The sequence below is a fragment of the Culex pipiens genome, chromosome 3 (assembly GCF_016801865.2).
Source record: "Culex pipiens pallens isolate TS chromosome 3, TS_CPP_V2, whole genome shotgun sequence".
Lineage (NCBI taxonomy): Eukaryota > Metazoa > Arthropoda > Insecta > Diptera > Culicidae > Culex > Culex pipiens.
Genome location: NC_068939.1, coordinates 2,703,532 through 2,724,104, shown reverse-complemented (window position 1 = coordinate 2,724,104; position 20,573 = coordinate 2,703,532). Strand labels below are relative to the sequence as shown.

General features: G+C 38.4%; 1 protein-coding gene across 2 annotated transcripts in view; it reads left to right on the top strand.

Moving 5' to 3' along the window:
• Positions 1-2,179: 2,179 nt before the first annotated feature.
• LOC120423004 (division abnormally delayed protein) overlaps positions 2,180-20,573 on the top strand; it is a 143,457-nt gene continuing 125,063 nt past the window's right edge. For both annotated transcript variants that reach the window (XM_039586627.2, XM_039586626.2), the window contains exon 1: positions 2,180-3,432. In XM_039586627.2, the coding sequence (XP_039442561.1) occupies positions 3,225-3,432 (208 nt within the window). In that variant the 5' untranslated portion in view covers positions 2,180-3,224. The remainder of the gene's footprint in view (positions 3,433-20,573) is intronic.

Sequence of the window (20,573 nt, the reverse complement as noted above, 5' to 3'; positions counted from 1 at the left end):
CACTGACAGAATTCTTCAGAACCAAATTCAAAATCATGACTAATGGAATGACTGTCGATATACATGAAAGACTGAAATTTAAACAAGGCTAAACAGAAGTTTTACATTCCTCTAAATAAAATGAAATGTGAGTGAGATTTGCAATTGTGAAGGTGGGTCTAGAAAATCTATTGAAGAATTTTCTTTTTTCGGCTTGTGTCGCGACGCTCATGCAACCAAGCAAGCTGGTGGTGCTGCCAGAAGAGCATGGAGAAAAAGTTGGAGTCTTGAGGGGCGATGTTAATAAATTCTGTAATAATTTTCAGAGTGAACGAATCTCTTCGTAAACAATATTCTAGTTTTTCCATAATCTTTTCGAGCATAGTTGTTCCTTAGAACAAAAAAAAATAATTTTTTTTTAAATAATCTATAAATCGTACGCCATTGGTTAGGAGGGTGAAGAAAGCCCCAAGAAATCGTTCTCTGCTTTCCTGCGTTCTGCTGTTCTTCAAGCAATTTCTTGAGGTGAGCAACTCTCCCAGAAATAGTCCTTATTCTTTGGAATTATATTTTTTGTAAATTGGATTTACCTTAATCTTTGCACAGGGCCTTCTCGATGACTAGGCTTAGTGATTTTTCACGCTCAAAAATAGCAAATTTCACGGGACCTTAATTTCAGCACACCAAATTTCACGGACATTTCGTGGGACGTGATTTTATGTTAACATTACAGAAACTGATTTTTATGCTTTATCATATATTTATTTTCAGTAAAACTAATAATAAATCTTCCGGATGGGCTCTATTTAAATTTTGGAACCAAAATGTAGAGCATGGTACTGTCATTTATTAAACTGTTTTTTTTTATTGTTTGTTACTATTTTATCTTTTCACATTCAACATAAATTAAAATAACTTTTCTGTGATGTTTTCTCCACACAGAAAAAAAAATCATGGTAATATTACATCTGGGAAGGGGTACATCTTTTATGTCAGAAAAAAGGTGTAATTTTACCTCTGGAAATGTGTAATTTTACCACTTTTCTGGTATAATGTCACTTTTTCAGTCTAAATTGAGGTAAAATTACATCATAAAAGAGGTAATATTCAACCTTCCAAAATTACAGCTTCCAAATTTACATTATTTTTTTCTGTGCAGTAAAAATATGTTTTAAGATCTCATCTCACTTTTCAAAAACTAAATGAAAAATCATTAGGCCAAGATAATTTATTCTGCAACGAAATCTTCAAAGCTTTATTCAAAAACAGAACAATAATAAATAAAAATCTCGAGAACCAACCACCCACATAATCAAATTTCGTGAAAATTATACAGGACTCAGACAAAAAAATAAATATTCTTAAAAGGTCACTTTAAAGATAAAAAATACTTTTTATTTAATCTTGAATGAACTAAGCTTGACTCTTTTAATTTCTTTCAACATTATATCTTACAATCCCTTGCAATTTTAGTAAGTTTTTTTTTTATTTTTTTCTTACTCTTGGTGACACCTTTATTTACAAGCAATAATTGTTCCAAAATGGATTATGATTTAACACACAGCTGTAAGGAACTCCAAAACTCTGTTATGTACCTCAAAAGAACTTATTGTATCTTGATTATTCACCAATAAAACCGAATTGAATTGAATATATCTTACAATTAAATAATAGAAAATTGTTATGACAGCGAAAGAAAATGTTACTAAATTTATTAAGTCTCAAAAAAACTGATAAACTTTTATTAATAATCTAAATTGTAAATCTATTTTCTTAATATTTTTCTCTACTTTGATGGAATTCAACTTTTCAATCTATATTCTTGTTGTTTGCACCTTCGGTCAGCGTATTTAAAAAAATGGTAATTTAAACAAAAATTCCAAAAATTATGACTCGATCCAAAATTTCATTTTTTTTAGATTTATTTTGATGATGGTCGTTTCTATGTCTATAAAATTTAAAAAATCATAGAAAGTAAAATAATATTGTTTTTATTATCCTAACTTTAAATTGTCACCTGTTCGGGATATTGATTTCGAAGCGTTCATTCAGCAAATGAACCGCTAATGAATGAATTTCATTGAGTAAACCGATTCCTCTCTTCGCTCTTCGCTTGCTCTCTCTTCCGCTCCCTCTCTCTCAAACAGCCATTGACGGCCGTCTGTTTTGTGAATTTTGTGATGATGCAAAGTCGTGCGGTTCTTTAGTTTTTCTCGGACGCTTGTAATGGTTGGATGGGTTACCGTCGAAGTTCGGTGCTGCTGGCGATAGTGCTGGTGCCTTGGTTGGTGGTGGAGAATCCTTTCGCAGAACCTCAAAAGTAGTCGCCGTCGTCGTCGTGTCCAAGCATCGCGCGCCCGCCGGGATCGGAAGTGACCCTCCAAGGCCAGTTGATTTTAGTCGGTTCGTCGTGCCGTGGCCATTAGCGCAAAAGTTTAGAAAAAAGTTGATGTATTTTTTCGCGAATTTTTGACAGCTGCCACATTTCGCACAGCCCGAAAAGGTGAAGGAGGAAGAAAATACCGAATAAAAAAAACGCAGAACGATTCGCGAAAGGAGAGCAAAATAAAAAGAAGGCAGAGAAGAGAGATAGAGCGAGAGAGAGGGAGAGTAGACGAGTGAGTGAGTGGATGCGCGCGCGAGGGTGGAAAAGCAAGCATTGACGACGGGGGGGTTGCAAAAGTGTCCCAAACGCACACACACGCACGTGGTGAGAGGGCGCGCACAAAGAGGGAGAGGGTGGCGAAAAGAATACAGTTGCGCGCGGCTCAGTACAGAGATTTCTTCGCTGTGTGTGTTGTCAGTGGTTGACTGGCTGTGGTAAATCGCGCGATAAGAACCGCGTCAAGTGTCTGTTGTCCAGGTTTGTTTACAGTTTTTTTTTCTGCGCCGCCACTGCTGCTGAGCTGTTTTCGACTCGACTGGACGACGAGGTCGACGGTGTGAAGATCAACGCACACTCTCAAGTGGATTTAAGTCGCGGGGGTGTCGCGCGAAAATTGCTTTAATTTCGCGGAAAATTTGCTCGTTCCGAGTGCTTTGAAGAACGAATCCAATAAATTTAAACCCCCTTCGCCATTAATCTGTCACAAACAGAGCCGGTGTGTCTGCGTCCAACGATGAGAATTGTGTCAACCAGATCGTGAAAATCGTTTTCCATCGGAAAAAATTGCGTGAGTGCGTGAATTAATTCGTGAAAAGAAATCAACCGCAGCAGCCACTAACACACATACACACACACAAAAATGTACCCCAAACCACGTGGATTACAGTGCAAAATGTCCCAAGCCGTTCGGCTGTGGGTGTTCCTGGTGGCAGCAGTGGCGACACTGGGCCTGGTCGCGGCCAAAAGTGTTGACCAGCAGCAGCAGCACGAACTGCTCAGCTGCGAACACGTCAGTAACTTCTTCTCCTCGATCAATGTCACAATCAAGCCGACCAACAAAAATCAAGGTAAGTTCGGACCCTTATCAATTTACGCGATACGCCCGGGCCCCGAACGGGATGAACGGGCCAGAAATTGTGTCAACTCTTTGAATTTCTGTTCAACAATGTGGTGCTGCTCGCCCGAATGTGTGCACGAATACGAGCAATGTTGTTTGTTTGGAGAGGGCGCGCGAAACGATCTTTGATGTTTTCACGGGGAATGATTTATTGGATCGGTTGATGGGCGGGAAGGAACGCGGGCTATTCATAAATCACGTGAGCACCGAGGCGAATGGTATTTTGCATTGTCGAGGCTGTAATTGATGTGAGTGATACAGTAATTGAATTGACGTATATTCGGTTTGTATTTGCTGTTTTGTTGATAGGAATCTTGAAAAATATTCAATTATGCTTGGATTTAGTTTGACACCAAGCAGTTCCCGTTTGAATAACACATTTTTAGAATGGCATTTTATTAATTACAAGCTCTTCCCGGCAAACTTCGTCCTGCCCTTTTTGGTTTCCTGACGTTTCTTGCTTGTTTGCTAAATCAGCCTCCTGTGATCAAAATTTGATTTTATGCAGCTTTTCCCATACAATCTGCAGATTTTCCGGAATCGGTTCCAGAGTGGCCAAAGTTGTCACTTTTTGGCGTAAGAACCTTCCTTGGGCTTATACGAACCCAACGCACCAAAGTGCACCTCGATACGACGCTCCGTATTGAACTGATTCGCGTTCGAACAAAACCGTCGAAATTTGTTATATATATAGATTTTTTCTTTTTTTAATCAACAGTAAAGAATCGATATTTTCTGAGAATTCAGGCGTGAAAATTTAAACAGTCTGATTTAAAATTGAACACCACTTAATTTTTAATTTCATGATTAATTCTAATGTTCTTCAAACCAAAAGTATCACAAAATATTTGAAACATGAAAAAAATTATCTTGTTATCAAAAGATTTTATACATTTCAAAGGATTCACGATTTTAATGTAGGTGATTTACAAAATTAATTTTTAAAAACTAAATTTAAAGTTTATTGAATAAACTCAAATTTTAACTTTTAAATTGTCAAAGTTTTTGTTTTGCAAAAAATAACCCTCTTTTAAAACAGTGGTTAAAAATAAATCATAACTGAAATTCGTTTTGAAAAATTTACAATCGTTTAATTTTCGATGTTTAATCAAGTGAAACACTTTGAAGAATATAAAAAATAAATCATGTTATTTATAGATATTTTGGATTGTTTGTGTTTTTGTTTGTTTGTTGTATTGTTATCAAGTTATTTAAAATTAGGCTGGTTCAAAATTTTTATTTAAGTTTTTGGCCCTTAACTCTGAGGGAAGGGCAAAAAATTCAAATTTCATGCCTGATTTCAGAAGTTTCCAATCCAAAAGTATCACAAAGTGCTTTAAACATCATTACAGTTAAACTTCTATCAAAAGTTGACAAATTACCATTGAATTTTTGAAAGTTTTTTGTATCGTAAACTTTACATTTTGTACCGATCTGCGGGTTCAGAATTTGTAAATAGATTAAAATGTGTTAATTAGATTTGAAATGCATAAAAAAACGTTACACAATGTTTTCTAAATTATTTACACTTGATTTTACAAGTTTTTTCAATGAAAATTTAAATTTCAGAAAATAATTATTCTTTTGCCCCCTTATTGTCAGGGAAATTTCCTCAAAAAAAGTTAAAACAAGTTACCAACTAGTTAAAAAATAAAAACAATAAACATACATTTTTCCAGCCCCCTCTTTTTTGGGGAATTTTTTTTTTTAAACTATGGAATTAAATTTGCAATTGCGAAACTTTAGGTGAGCCAGTAATCTCAATTTTGCAAAAAAATGGAAAAGCCCAATGCAAGTTTTAGATCAAAGATCAAGGGGCAAAAAAATATTGCTGAAAATTAAAATTTTTAAAGATTTTTTTCTACAATTGTTTGTAGTATATTTGAAATACATTAAATAATGTTTATTTTTATGTATTTTTTTTTTATAAATAAATCACTTTTAGAATTTTGGAAAATTTTGTATTTTGGGACAACAGATTGGAAAAAGACATCCAACTTTAGGAAAAATTGCATTTTCATAAATTCATTGATATTGGCATAACTGTAATAATGTAGCATTTTGTGATATTTTTTGCTATAAAATTTAAAATGGTGGAATTCAAATTTGAAATTTACCTCTCTCGTCGACCTTGTCCAGAGCCGAGAGAAAAAAACCTAGAAAAAAAATTGTATCGGCTGCTTTGTACACGCTAATGCATTAAAAAAAAACTTTATTCCTTATTTAAATGAATGCCGCTATTATTTTTTTTTGCAATGCCGTCGTGAAATTACTTACTTTTCCTGTCATTCTTCATCGGCAGCCTACTTTTCTGTACCAAAAATAACAGAATCGAATAGTAACACTTTTCAAATAAAATGCTGAAAAGTAATACTTTTCAACATTTTTCTGATTTAAACGGTTAATTGACAAAATACATGACATACATACTTATAATTCCACTCAAAGAGTGTTTTTCGGAATTGCAAAAATATGTTGTATGGAATTCGTTGCAAAACTTGATTTTTCAGTACTCGTTTCATTAATTCAACTCGGTGTACCTCGTTTGATAAATATACGACTCGTGCTGAAAAAAATCTCTTTTGCAACTTGCTGCATAAACTACTATTGTTTATCTTCAGTTTTGAAAATTATAACTATAATTGAGAATATTAAAACGGTTATAACTGTGAAATCCAAGAAACCCAATCCCTACACTTTTGCCCCACGATTATGTTACTACAATGACGCTTTGAAATTGCCCACATTTATGACTTATTCAAGACCGGTAGCTGACAGCCTACAATTTCTTGCTTGGAGGATTTGGCCCTAACTTTCCCTTTCAACTATTGTGTACACCAAGCACACACACAGGATTTTGCATTTTTCCGGAAGCTAATTTAGTTCTTTTCCTGCAATTTTCGTTGCTCCAGTAAAAAAGGGGGAAACAAAGTCCTACTGGATGAGTCATAGGCGGTTAGCAAAATCCCCTTAAAGGGGAGTGGTCCTGTCAGCAAACACCATGCGAAAAGCGGCACACCGTTCTTTATTGGGTGTTTTTGAAAAACGTTTCCGAGAAAAAGGTATTCAATTTACCGGTACTTACTACCGCAAAAAATGGACACAACACATGCTGCTGGCAATGTTGGGCTTCCGGAACCAATGCGCTCCTGCCGCAAAAATTGAGCTGTCATAAAAAAATTAACCCAACAAAAAGCATCGGATTATCCGTCCAAATTTTCACACACGGGTCCGGTCCGGTCGGGTCGGGGTTCAGGCCCGAGGAGGCCAAAAGTGCGATAAGAAGCCCTGAAAACAAGTGTTTTTATATCGACTATTCCGGAATGACCGAGGTCGAGGAAACGCCGCCAACGTCGGTTCAGCAGGGCTTGAAAGTAACACCGGGGAGTGGAGAGAAAAAGCGAAGAGATTATTTAGCAAAATGTGCCTTTTTTCACAGAATGAACAACCAGGTAGGGAATGACTTTACAAAGTGGTCCACCCCGGGATTACAAGCTGGAGTGTGTTTTGGACGACATGGTCGATAGAAGGGCGAAAAAAAAAGACCAAAGGCCAGTGTAATCAAGTAAATAACTGTATCTGTTCTGGTCGTTAGCAGGCTTCTCGGGGTTGGCCCGGTTGATCCCTGCGTCCGTATCGGTTGATCCTTGTCATTTTATTAACTGTGGGGGAAGGAGTTTGATCCCGCTGAAAAAAAGTCGGTTTTCATTCCGATTTAAGATTCCGAAGCGCTTAAGCTGCTCCTCTGGCGCCTTCTTTATCTCAAAATCTCGCAAATCTTCAGTCAGTCGCCTTTTGTTTACGAGTTCGGTGGCGTTTGTTTTCCCTGGATATTAATCCCCCTTGGAGACGTTCAACGAGCTATCCGATGAGCTCGACTTGATAAAACTCATTATCATCGCCGGCGCTGCTGGTTGGCTAGCGAAGTGGATGACGACATTATCGCCTTCGGAGCTGACAGTTCAAAAGGGTTTTATTAAATTTATATATATACATACAAACACATGACACCTCATCTCGTGCAGCCGAGGTGTCAACCTCTTGAACCGCAAAGTTGCTCTTAATCACGTAGATAAGATTCTGTCGCTGACGCCCCTGCTCCTGCCGCCGTTGTTGTTTATCTTATCAATAATTAAAATGGCGTAATCGGGAGATCGTGCCACACTCGCTGACGTCGCGAGCTTCTGAAGTGGTGGCTGATGTTGATGTTGTTTTTGTTTGTGGTTTGAGCCAAAGTTTGCGAGTAACTGTGTCAAGGATGTTCTCGAACGGTGCCTGGCGATGATGGAAGGAAGCAATTAATATGAGCAAAGTTATGCTAGTATAGTTTTAGGCTTGTCGACCGAAGTAACGGCGCGTGAAAAGCCCTCGTCAGTTGTTGAGCATTTTGCTCTCGAATCAAGGGCGAAACAGTATCATGCTTGAAGCGTATTTAGAGCTGTGTGAAACGTTCTTGCGCTCTCTCTCTCTTTCTTGAACTTCAGCGAGTGAATACGTACACTGATACGAGAGTGGTAAAATCATGTACAAAACACACTAAAATTTCACTAAGATTCGAACCGAAGCTCTTTGGGTGAGAGTTCAACCCTTTACCACTGCATCAAGAATTTTTATTTTTGGCGGTGAGGCGAATTGTTACTCTCTGGGTCCAAAAGAGCTGTCAAAACAGGATTCCAAACGAGCGACAAGACCTTGCAAGATTAAGGTTGAATTCTTTCAAAAATATTATCAATGAAAAACGAGAATTTAAGCATGAAACATTTTGTGGAACTGTTGTTTACAGTAAGGGGAAAGTGGGGCAAGTGTAACAAGCTAAGGAAATGCTCGTTATAACCCGTTGGGGCAAGAGGAACAATGCATGAAACAACATGTTAATTTGCTAACAATTGAACTGTTATCACTTAGATATATCAGATTAGAATGTATTCATTTTAAGATTAAATAATAATATTTTACTAAAAAATTGATCGTTTTTACGAAAAAAAAAATTATTACTTGGATTATAAATAGTAAATTTTCATAATATCACTATATTTTGTATGGACATTTTTTTTTAACAATTGTTTATCAGTTTTCAAGTACTTTTATGTATTTATTTCCCAATAAAATATGTTTTTGTCGCAATTCGTATTTTTTTCCATACTAAAAATCCATATGGTACACTTGCCCCACCTGAACAAGAATTTTTGAAAGCTCTCAACAAAAATAACCAAAAGTTAAATCATACTTTATAATACTACTGACCTAGGCAAAATAGCATTTTGATAAAATGAGCCTTAAAACGAACCCTAAGCCTTATTTTGTATTTTCCGAATGCTATAAGAAACAAAAAGTAAATCTTTCCCTGTTCCTGAGGGGAACACCCGTGAAGAGTATCGGGGCCGGCATTTACAAAGCGGATTCAGTGACAGTTCATTAATCAACTTAATGTTAACATGTTAAGGTTAATGTTAACATTCCATAGGTTGTCTTCCTAAGGTGTCTTGATAAGGTCCAGTTTGTGACGATACACTACCTTCCCTTCACTAAGCAATCGATTCCAGAAGGGAAAAGATCACCAGTTGTGTTGGTCCGAGCCGGGATTTGAACCCCGATCTACCGCTTACGAGGCGGAAGCGTTACCACTGGGCTAAGTGGCTCGGTCATAAGAAACAAAGGTTTTGAAAAAAACGTCATTCAATCTTATGCCCCGTGGCGCTTACGTCGTTATGTGTTAGTAGAATCAGCTAATTGCATTGCTAGCAACAATCCCTCATACTGGAAATAATCAAAATTGTAAAAATTACGACCGTACGAACAATTGTTCCTATTGCCTCATATGGTCGTCTTGTCACACCTTCCCCACCTTCAATAAACAATGTGTTAGTAGAATCAGCTAATTGCATTGCTAGCAACAATCCCTCATACTGGAAATAATCAAAATTGTAAAAATTACGACCGTACGAACAATTGTTCCTATTGCCTCATATGGTCGTCTTGTCACACCTTCCCCACCTTCAATAAACAATAGTTTCACCAAATTTTTAATATTCCAAATCCCAATTTTCGATTAAAAATGTTTTAATCACATTCCCACCTTATACTTGCAAGGTCTTGTTGCTCGATTGAACCTTGTTTTGATAGCTCGATTGGAACTCAGAGTCCCAGAGAGTAACATTTCACCTAGGCTCTCCAGGCCGATGCGCTCTCTTTCTCTTTATCTCTCTGGTAAAGCTGGTGAGATGCTATTGACAACAAAGCTGACAACGAATGTCGGTAAAGCTGATCATCACTGAATGTCAGCAAAGTTTGGTTTGGGTGTAGAACAAGGTAGACGATAAAGTTCTAAACTGGTTAACTTTTTATCGATTTCACCCTAATAGATTCTTAACAGCGTTGCTTGTTCAAACTAATCGCTCGACCCGCGTAAACATTGATAACGTGTTCAAACTTGAGTGCTTAAACGCGGTGATGTCATGTTTACCAGAAGGTATATGCATAAATATAAACACATATTAGTCGCCTCGCAGTGCTTTGTGGTAGGTCATCATCGCCGGGGAGGGCCATTCTCACGCTCGCGATTATGACGTTCCGTATTCGCACACGAGTACGATGAATCATTTGTCAAGCTGCGCTGTCTGTCTGGGCCGATGCACCATATGTTGGCCGGGGAGCTGCATCAAGTCAAAGGTTGCCCACATTCTGGTGTAACGCCGCACTTGAATAGTTGCGGCAGTAAATAATGGTGGAAAGATATTTATATTACGGCCATAAAATCAACGAGCGAAAATAAAAACATAAAGGTAAAGTTTCGTTTTAAGCCACTTCTGAGCTCGAAGTTGAGAGAGAGAGAAGCTTGAAGAAGTAAACCGAAGGAAGAATGGAGTAATATTGAACCATAACATCCGAGGCAAACCGTATTGAGAGAGAGAGAGAGACTCCTCATCATAATCGGCCAAAACCGTGGGGTCCTAAGCAGTTTTGGGGGGTAGGGGGAGTGGGAAGTGCGCAACAAAATTCTTCAATGACTTTTATTATGTGCTTCGGCTTCTCTATTTTTTCGTGCTTTTTCTCACATTTTTCTTCCACGGGGCATAAATATGTGTGTATAAATATATGCTATACCTACACGCCACGCCAGAACTCTCCGGTGGTGAGGTGCCCCTTTCTTCGGAGCGCACTGGTTTTGGGTTCGACCGGTCCCAAAAGCCCGGGCTGAAGGAGGAAGCCCGCGGGCGAGAACCCAATACAGTCAGTGTGCCGGGTGCGCTAGATGCACGGAAAAAGATCGATTTCGTATTGTCACCTGAAATTTATTACGATTTTTGCTCGGATATTGAGAGGGAGGCAATTCAACTAGCTGGGAGCATTTTGCTCTCAAATGTTTGAAATACTCTCGTTTGTTTCTCCAGCTTCTTTTGCTCTGAGTAACTCTCTCCAGTCTAAACTACTCTCGTACTACTACTCATTCAATTGTCATATAGAGCTATCTAAGCCTGCTTCCACGCACACTAGCACACCATTTGTTTTGCTGGCGGGTACAAAATTCAACCTCATCCTTTTTCGTGTACGTACACGCAATACATGTGCACGTAGATAACTCTATAGTCTCCTTTTGTTGCTTTTGCGCATCTGGATCTGTTTTTGCTCTAGTTATGAGAGGACAGCGTTTTAATAAGTTGAGAGCATTTTGCTCTCAATTGATTGTCTTACGTTCGTTCGGTTGGAATTATCTAGTTTCTTAAGATATGAGACATCGAGTCTAGAACTAATTTCCTGCTTGTTGAAAAAGTTTTGCCAATCATATTGTCAGTTTTTTTGTTCTTGTACTTCTGAGAGAGATTTGCTCGGATATTAAGAGGAAAGCGATTAAACCAGGGGTGCTCAAAGTTTTTGGAGGCCGGGCCAAATTTGAAGCTTAAATGAGCTTGCGGGCCAAATAAGATATTTAAAAAAATAAATTATGTTATTTACATTTAAAAGGCTAGAAAATACATCTATCAGACGATGTTTTAATTTTATTTGTATTTTTTCAAAGTTTTCGTTGATTAAAAATAATAGAAAACATAATTTGGCTGTTTTCTATAGGTATTGTTGATTTTATTGTTTTAGGTACTTGAAAAAAATGTTTTGATCTGAATTTACTTGTGTTCTCAACACAATTTTAATTTTTTTTTAAATTTCGAAAATGACGACATGTAGTCTGCCTAATTTATGTAACGGCGTAATTTTATCATTAAATTTAGTGTGACTAATAAAAAATCGATTGAAAACCAGAATTTCAACAATTCAATGAAAATTTTTTTAGAAAATGTTTTAAACACCGGTAAGTTGAATTGCAATCATTATTTTCAAAAAGAAGATTCGAAAAAACACATTTCAGCGAAAAAACATTTATTTATCGAAAATTCACTAAATCCTTTTTATTTGTATATCAAGATCAACAAGATAGAAATGATTCTAAATGCAGAGGAATGCATTATTAATTGATTTCAGCTGATTGCACTCAAATTTTTAGGGATATTTTGAAATTTTTTGAAAAAAATATTTTTGCCCTTGATTTTTCGAGTCAATTTTTAATAATGTCGAAAAAAGCTTTGTAAAACACTTGCAACAGCTATATTCCTTCCGATTTCATAATTTAGTCTGCCTAAATACTGAAAGCCTGAATTTCCAAATCTTGTCCGAGCCACGTAGCCCAGTGGTAACGCTTCCGCCTCGTAAGCGGTAGATCGGGGTTCAAATCCCGGCTCGGACCAACACAACTGGTGATCTTTTCCCTTCTGGAATCGATTGCTTAGTAAAGGGAAGGTAGTGTATCGTCACAAACTGGACCTTATCACGACACCTTAGGGAGGCGACCTATGGAATGTTAACATTAACCTTAACATGTTAACATTAAATTGAGAATGAAACTGCCACTGAATCCGCCTTGTAAATGCCGGCCCCGATACTCTTCAAGGGTGTTCCCCTCAGGAACTGGGAAAGATTTACTTTACTTTTTACTGAATTTCCAAAAAATGTTTGACGAATATTTACAAGTTTCACTTTTATCACACATTATCAACAAAAAGTAAAAAAGATTAGCAAAAGTTTAATATACCTTAATTTTGAAGAAGTATAAAATCACTTTGCAAGTGATCAGCGGGCCATTTTATATGATTATTCAAAATGGTTCCGGGGGCCACAAAAAATCACCTCGCGGGCCACGTTTGGCCCGCGGGCCATACTTTGGTAACCCCTGGATTAAACTATAATTGGGAGTATTTTGCTCTCGATTTCGTAAACTACTCTCGTTTGGATGAACTCATCTAGTCTCCTGTGCTCTGAGTTACTCACTGAACTTCAAGTGTTTGGAATTTTTTCTCTCCGTGTATCCGCTTGAACCATGTATATATGGCCAAGTGAATCTCCCGATCGGATCGGCCGGAGCGCATCGCATGTTGTTGAACCAGTTCTCCACATCGCCAGCTCCGTCGCACACACAGGTAAATGTGGATGAAGGTTAAGTTGAAAATAAAAACCCGCTGTGTCGGTGTAAGAGGTACGCTCAGCTGAGAGCCCGGCCAGACGCCGAGGGGTCTGCAGAATGTGATTTATGATTCGTTGGCGTTGCAGCGCGTTGGACCCGCAGTGTGGCCCCTTGGCAACGTTTTTTCTTTTCTTACTTTGAGAGGGTGCTTTGCGTGTGCGATCTAAATGATGAACTATCCGTAAGGTGTGTTCCGTTTAGGTTGGTCGTCTTGGCATGGTCGGGTATGCTAAAAAGATGCTCCCGGAGACCGGACCGAGCGGGGGTTCCAGGAATGCTATAACCGTCGTCGTCCCAAGCAAGAGTAAACAGAGACCCACGCGGGAGTGGATATAAAAAGCTGCACAATAAATCTAGATAAAAGTGTATGCATACATATTGACAATGATACAATGGCGAAAAACAATCGAAGAGGACCTAGGGTTTGGAGTGATAAATTATGAGGTCGTTCGGACTGGGTTGCGTTTAGCAATGCAAATTGTGGAATTTTCGCATTCTTGCTTTCTTTATGTTCCGAACGTGACAATGCCGGGCTCACTAGAAATTCCGCATCATAAATTGAATTTATGCTTTGAACAATCGGTTGTTTAATTTATGAAATTACTCTGGATAGACTTTGGAGTTCAGAAATATAGTACAAACATTTTTCCTAGAGATTTAATCTATTTTCCTTCGCGTCATTCCAAAGAGAGAACAAATACAGCTCAGGATGTCACTCCAGAAGACAGCTTCCGAGTATCAAAATTCCTTCCCCGACCTGACAAAACAAGCAACTTGACGTTATGATAATTGCTGGGACAGGTCGTCAGCAACAGCAGCATAGTCATTGCTATCCCCAACCCTTTTGCACTCCAAACTGTCCAAACCCAGGTCAGCATCTCTAGGGCCCCCCGACAGATCATCACCATCATCTGCACTGAACACAACAACTGCACCAGGAATGCACCAACCATGAGGCCGCCACCCACAAGCCCAGCTTGGGGAGATTGCTTATTCATTCTCGGACTCGTGGTCCTCCTTGGTGGAACAAGAACGTGCAGCGTCGTGCTTGTTTCATCCTGTTGTGTCTCGTCGTCGAGTGTTTCGTAGATATTGCGGAACAAAAACAGATGAGAGAGGTCGGTCAGGTAAAATTCTTCGATCTTCTGGCAGACGACGACTTGGACTTGGTCGTCCCCAGGATCGCACCTCCTCGTGCGAGCATTCTTCTTCTACTCCTCTCTAGACCGTGGTGACTCTCCCGGGAGGATTCTGGAATGGAATTCTGCTCGAGCCCCGGGTTCGGAGCGTTCTCCTTTCATTCTTTTCTGCGCGCTGCGGTCTTTTCTGTTTCGAAAATTGACAGGTTATTTATTATTTATTTTCATTCTACTTTTCACAACACATTTGTTCGGGACGCAAAGTGAACGAGATGCTCATCAGCAGCAGCGGTTGCGTGGTGGTGTGAGGGTGGACGGCGGGAGGACCTTGATTCTGAAATTCCATTGAAATCACACAAAAGGCCCCGAACGCCGCTGGCACTGACTTTCTGGTCTCCGCGCGGACCGGAGTCTGGACGAGTTGTTAATCTTAATTGGAAAATATTTTTATTTAAACAGGACTACCCAAATATCGAACGAAGCGCACCCCGAAACTACCTGTATTTATGGCCATTTTCCGGACCTCGGAATGATGCACTCTCCCGCAGCTTCAGCAGCACAATGTTGCAACAGCCCGTTCGTCCGTCCAGCAAATAGAGCAATAAAAGTGAACTTTACGACTTTCACGAGTATCGGACTTTTGTTTTGATTGACTTGGGACTGGAATGATGTTTGCTTTCGCTGCTTCCTAGGTGGTAGACGGGAGAGGGTTTTTGGTTGCACAAAAAAAATGTGTGCGTCAGCAAAAAAAAAACGTTACTTAATCCACCTTTAGGTGGTTGGTGCCTTCCTCATATTCATAAAGTCAATACATTCAGTAAAAATAGCAACATTCCCCTTAACATGTTTAACAAATCAACTTTATTACTCATTTCTTTTGATATGGTTCGCAGACCTTTAAAAATTTCTGGCTCATCGGCAAGGTCTGATAAAAAAACCTATCCAACGATAGTTCGCATGGAAGATTCAGACAATATCTGAAATCCGACCTCTTAAAAGTGTATAAATAACACTTAAGTGCCAATAACTTTTAATAGGGTTGTCAGATCCTTGATGTTTTAGGCTCATTTGAAAGGTCTTTCGATTATCTATCTAACGATGGGTCGCATGATGGACCCGGACATCATTTTTAATGAAATATCTGAGATCCGGCCTCCAAAAAGTGTATAAATAACACTTAAGTGCCAATAACTTTTGATAGGGTTGTCAGATCTTCAATGATTTGGGCTCATTTGAATGGTCTTTCGATTATCTAACTAACGATGGGTAGCATGATGGACCCGGACATCATTTTCATTGAAATATCTGAGATCCGGCCTCCAAAAAGTGTATAAATATAACTTAAGTGCCAATAACTTTTGATAGGGTTGTCAGATCTTCAATGTTTTGGGCTCATTGGAAAGGTCTTTTAAATACCTTTCTAAAAATGTATAACATGATAGGGTTTCTTGCAAAAACCACCCTTTTTACAATCTTCCGGACATACGCCAAAATCGTTTTTTAGCATAACTTTTGAAGTACTTAACTAAACTTGCTGATTTTAAATAGAGACCTATGGGACCCCAAGATGGATCGAATGAGACTAATACGGTCAATTTTTTTGTCCACCCACCTACACACATCCACACAGACATTTGCTCAGAACATGATTCTGAGTCGATAGGTATATGTGAAGGTGGGTCTACGAGGTCGAATTAAGAAGTTCATTTTTCAAGTGATTTTATAGCCTTTCCTCAGTAAGGTGAGGAAGGCAAAAAGCTCATCTATTGAGCTGGATATTGATGGACGTCGCCCCTACGGAGAAGGTCGAGAATCCGTAAAAATGTTTAAGGCGACGCCGTCGGAAAATCGTTTGTGTCATCCGAGATTTTGCCTACGCAACTTTGAAGTGGCCTCGATTGGGACGTTTTGTTATCTTGGACATGGCAGGTATCCTTTAATGTTCAATCTTTGAATTCTTCAAGACATTATACCTTTCTGAAAACCATCAAACTCCAAGCGAAACTTATTTAGGGATACCGTGGAGATTTTCCCTTATCCCGATTATCAATTTCTAGGCAACTTGGGCTTAGACAATCATCACTTTACATCCCGGGCAGACGGTAATAACAAAATCCATGTCATTTCAATAACAAATATTGTTAAAATAACAGAAAGTGTTATGGAATCTTCTTGCAAAATCCATTTTTGCATAAGAGTTTAATAACAGTTTATGTTATCATAACAAAATTTGTTATTGGTCTGATATTGGTTGAAAGCAAAAACAACTTTGGAATAACATTTTTTGTTATGGAAGAATACCTCCAACTGTTATTGGGATGATCGGATTAGTTGTTAAAATAACAAAGATTTGTTCGAAGAATAACTAAAAATGTTATTAGTCTGTTATTACAATAACAATCCAATAACAAAAAAAAAATAGCAACGAATAACAAATCTTGTTATTAATAACATAAAATGTTATTGGCCTAGTTTTTTCATATATCAAAAAATGTTATTCCCAAGTTATTTCCGTCTGCTCGGGATGGCGAAATCCAGTCTGCAATCCTATTTATGAAGCTTGAAAGCAAAAAACTTGAATCTTAGTTGACTTTCCATAGAAGAAGCTAGTTTAACTATGACTAGTGGTCCCATTTTCGACATCGAACCAAAAGTTTCCAAATTGTGCTCAAACAACTCATCGTTGGCCACTTGACCCAAAACTTTGCCTGAGAATAGCGAAAAGGTTCAGGGAACGCTGCCTCAATATCTCTGGGCAGCAAATCAAAGGCCAATCAATACGGTAGAAGAAGCGTGAAGATCTTCCGTACAGAACCGAGCGCGCTGGAATGCACTAATGATAGGTCTCATCCCCCCGATCCCTTCATTCAATCGTTCATTCATTCTTCCATCAAAAGCTCTTTTGAGCGGTTCCTGTGTGCGTTATTCAGAGTGTGTGTGTGTGCGAAAGGAGGAAAAATGTTGTTTCACTTTGTGTATATTGATAACATTGCCGAGGGAGGCAAAAAAAGATTGGAAATCGATGGCGGACCGTTTCTTCGTGTTTGGGGTTTCCTAGCTAGCAACGAGTAGGAGAGTATATTTTGGGCATGAATCTAGCGATATTTGCCTGCGCGGTAGTAGGAAGGAAGTACACACGGGATGATAGTAGAGAAGGTGCTGGGCCCTGTTGCCAGTTCTCTCGGAAATTTTTCCCATTAATAATAACGATAATGGCAAAATGTGATTCCACGTAACTCGGATGACTTCCCGAAATTTAATTCCAAGACCTTCAAGTGCCGGTTCTGGGCGGGAAGATATTGATCCGGAGAAGATGAGCGAAATTTTTGCCCTCGTCTAAATTTGGCGTCTCGGTGAAATCGGTCAATCTCAATTACTCCGGCACGCGGAACTGCAAAAGTGTTGTGTGTGTTATGGGTGGTTAAATATAGAAGCGCTCTAGCGCGGGAACACTACACGTCTGTAAGAACATATAAATCAACGAAATCAAGAAGAAGCGCATGATGGTTGAAATATGAAACGCAAATTGATTGAGCTTCTTTGAAGAAGTGGAAGAACTTCCAGATACTCGATGTTCTGCCAAACACCGGATCTGCAGAGTTTGAGTACGAGACAGAGACAAGCAGATTTGAATAATGCAATCTTGGGACTATGTGATATCTACATTTTAATACCAATAAATCGCTGTGATTCGTATGAGAACACAAAAAAATATTCAAAAAAGACGTTAATTTCCAACGAGTCACACCTCCATTTGTCTGTGGCATGCGTTTGAAAGAGGGAAACCATCCTGATTGGACCGTATCATTACTTTTAGATTGATATTACGTAATGGATACATCTAGACTCCACGTACGAACCGGGGCGCTGGTAACCCTGAACTATAAGATGTGAGAAGCGATTCATAAATGGAATTTGCGCCCGAGTTGGGCTGGTGGTGCCGATGATGATGCTGATGTGTGTGGAGTCCAGACTTACCGGGTACACGTTCCTTTTATGATCTGTTTTGCCATAAAGAAAAGATAAAATGACCAGTCCAGGGTTCTGGGCGCGCGAGATTCATTCAAATTTGGGAGTGTGGGAACGAAATGTGGTACCGGAGTGCGAACGAAAGAAAAGTTTAGCAGAAATGGAAAAATTGGTCCATTACATAAATGTTGGAAGATAAATGGCTATCGCTGTTGTTTTGTTGTTCTTTTTTTTCGGGGTGCAATGGAAATGGCTTGCGATAGAATATCTTGTTTATTGATAACGGCTCTCACGTCATTGATTTCCAATGAACTCTGATTCGTATTGTTTTCTTCAGGTTTCGACTCTTTCAAAAATTGTGATCTCCCACAGATCACTAACTATCAACAGTTTATTCGAGACCGCCAAATCCCAGCGGGGATCGGTCGAATAAGTGTGAATCTTTGTCACATTTGCGCATCCCACAAAGCTTACGCTCACGACTATGTTCGGAAATTAAAAGCTGTGGCGGTCTCTTTGGTCGGTCCCCTGTCAGGGATGGGATGACATATTACCTCATACACAGCATCAACTTCAGCAGCTTGTGCAAGTTCGCCGACCGACGGGCAAATTTGGCTACGGCGTGGGCGTCCAGTTTGTGTTGGGTTGATGTTTGTTTCGATAAGTCTCTGTTGCTGTGTGTGGGGGTCACTGGAGGCATTCGATTTTAAGTTCAAGTCGTTGCTGATTTTGCTGATCGTTTTTACAAATTTTCATCACTTTATGTATCCTCTAGCACAGGTGTCATTTCTTGACCCCTTTTCCGAAAAGGCCATCAGCAGTAAATCTAACGCTTTCCCAAAACAGCCATCAATCTGCAGATGTGCAACGAACAAGGGAAAGTTATGTGAAAATTGTCAGAACCGTGCCGAATCAATTCATTTAAATTTGTTTGACAAGGCCGCGTATACGCCATCAACATCAACCGCCCGACAGAGTCGTGACAGTAGCCGAATAGGGCACTGAGCTCTCAGGAAGAAGAAAAGTTTTCAAAAACACACACACACACACAAACTCGCTCTTGAACAGGCATTTCGTTTATTTTTAACATTCATCATTCGTTACAACTTTTCGAGCGCCTTCCATCTTCCTGCTTCGCCCTAAGAGTTTTTTTTGCTCCGGCTCGTTCAAATTTCACTTAGGAAATGTTTTATATTAACTTTTTTATTACATTTCTTTCAAATTAATATCGCGTATTTTATTTCTCTCTCTTTTTTTGCGAGCGCCCCCCGCTCCGTGTGTACACATTAGATAAGATTAAAAATTTCATCCTGTGTGTGTGTGTTTTTTTTTTTCGCGGAAAACCCCAACTTTCATGCTCTCAAACGAAAAGACAAGAATTTTCACCATCTCACATCACACATCACGAGTCTCGCGAGAGTTTGGCTTGTGTGTGCTTGTATGTTTACTTTCGGGCTATCGGGTCTAGCGTGTCGAGTTTGTAAAAGGATTGATTTATTTATTTTCAAATTAGTGAAAAAACGAAAACCGATTAAACAGATGTGGCGAAATGTGAACGGCTCGAGGACGGTGTGAGAGATGAGCAGGGATTGTTGGGAATGCTTCACTGAAACTGTGAGTCAAGGCTTGTGAAGAAAGGGTACGTTATTATTTCAAAATGCTTATTTTTTGTGGTACTTGTACCATTTTATCAACTTTAAAATTGATGTTCAAACTCACAAATGTAGATGAACTAAATGACTCGTTGATTGTTACTACTTGAATTTTGAAGTTATTTCGGATAAAAGAATAACAAAAATTACGTTTTAAAATTTTTGGATAATTAAAAAAAACGATATTCTTGGATCTCTCTGAAAATTTCCGGTAATCAAGAAATGCGGCAAATATGACGATAAATTCGGTTAATTTGGTTCACTGAACTCGAAATGAACAAAAAATTAAAAAGACATAAGGTCGAAAGGATAGTAGATCGAAAAAGGACAACTTTAGTGTAATATTTTGTAAGTTTTTTCTTCTATTTTGTAGAACAAGAGCAGTTCTTTGAATAGCTATATAACAAAAAGTCTGACCTCAAGCATATTTTTTGTAAATTTTCTTTTATTTTACATGAAATTTCTATTTGCTGGTTATATTTGTGTGAGTTTTGTCATTCTTTCAAACATGAGTAGTTCTTTATAAAGTTTTATTGGAAATAGTCTAAATTCTATTTTTTTAAAATAATTTTATAATCTTTAAAAAAAAATTATTTCTGCAACAATTTTAGAAATAAATAATTGGACATAAAACATACTTTTGAGTATTTTTTCATTTTTTAACTTTTTTTTAGAAATTGTGGGATTTCAAATATATTTTGATGATTTTGATTTTGATCAGAAAAATTGAAAATAATTTTTTTAAACAAACATTGTTTGTAATAATTTTGAAAGTTTTTTAATCTCTGAAATTTTAGCAATTCGTTAAATAGCTTTATGA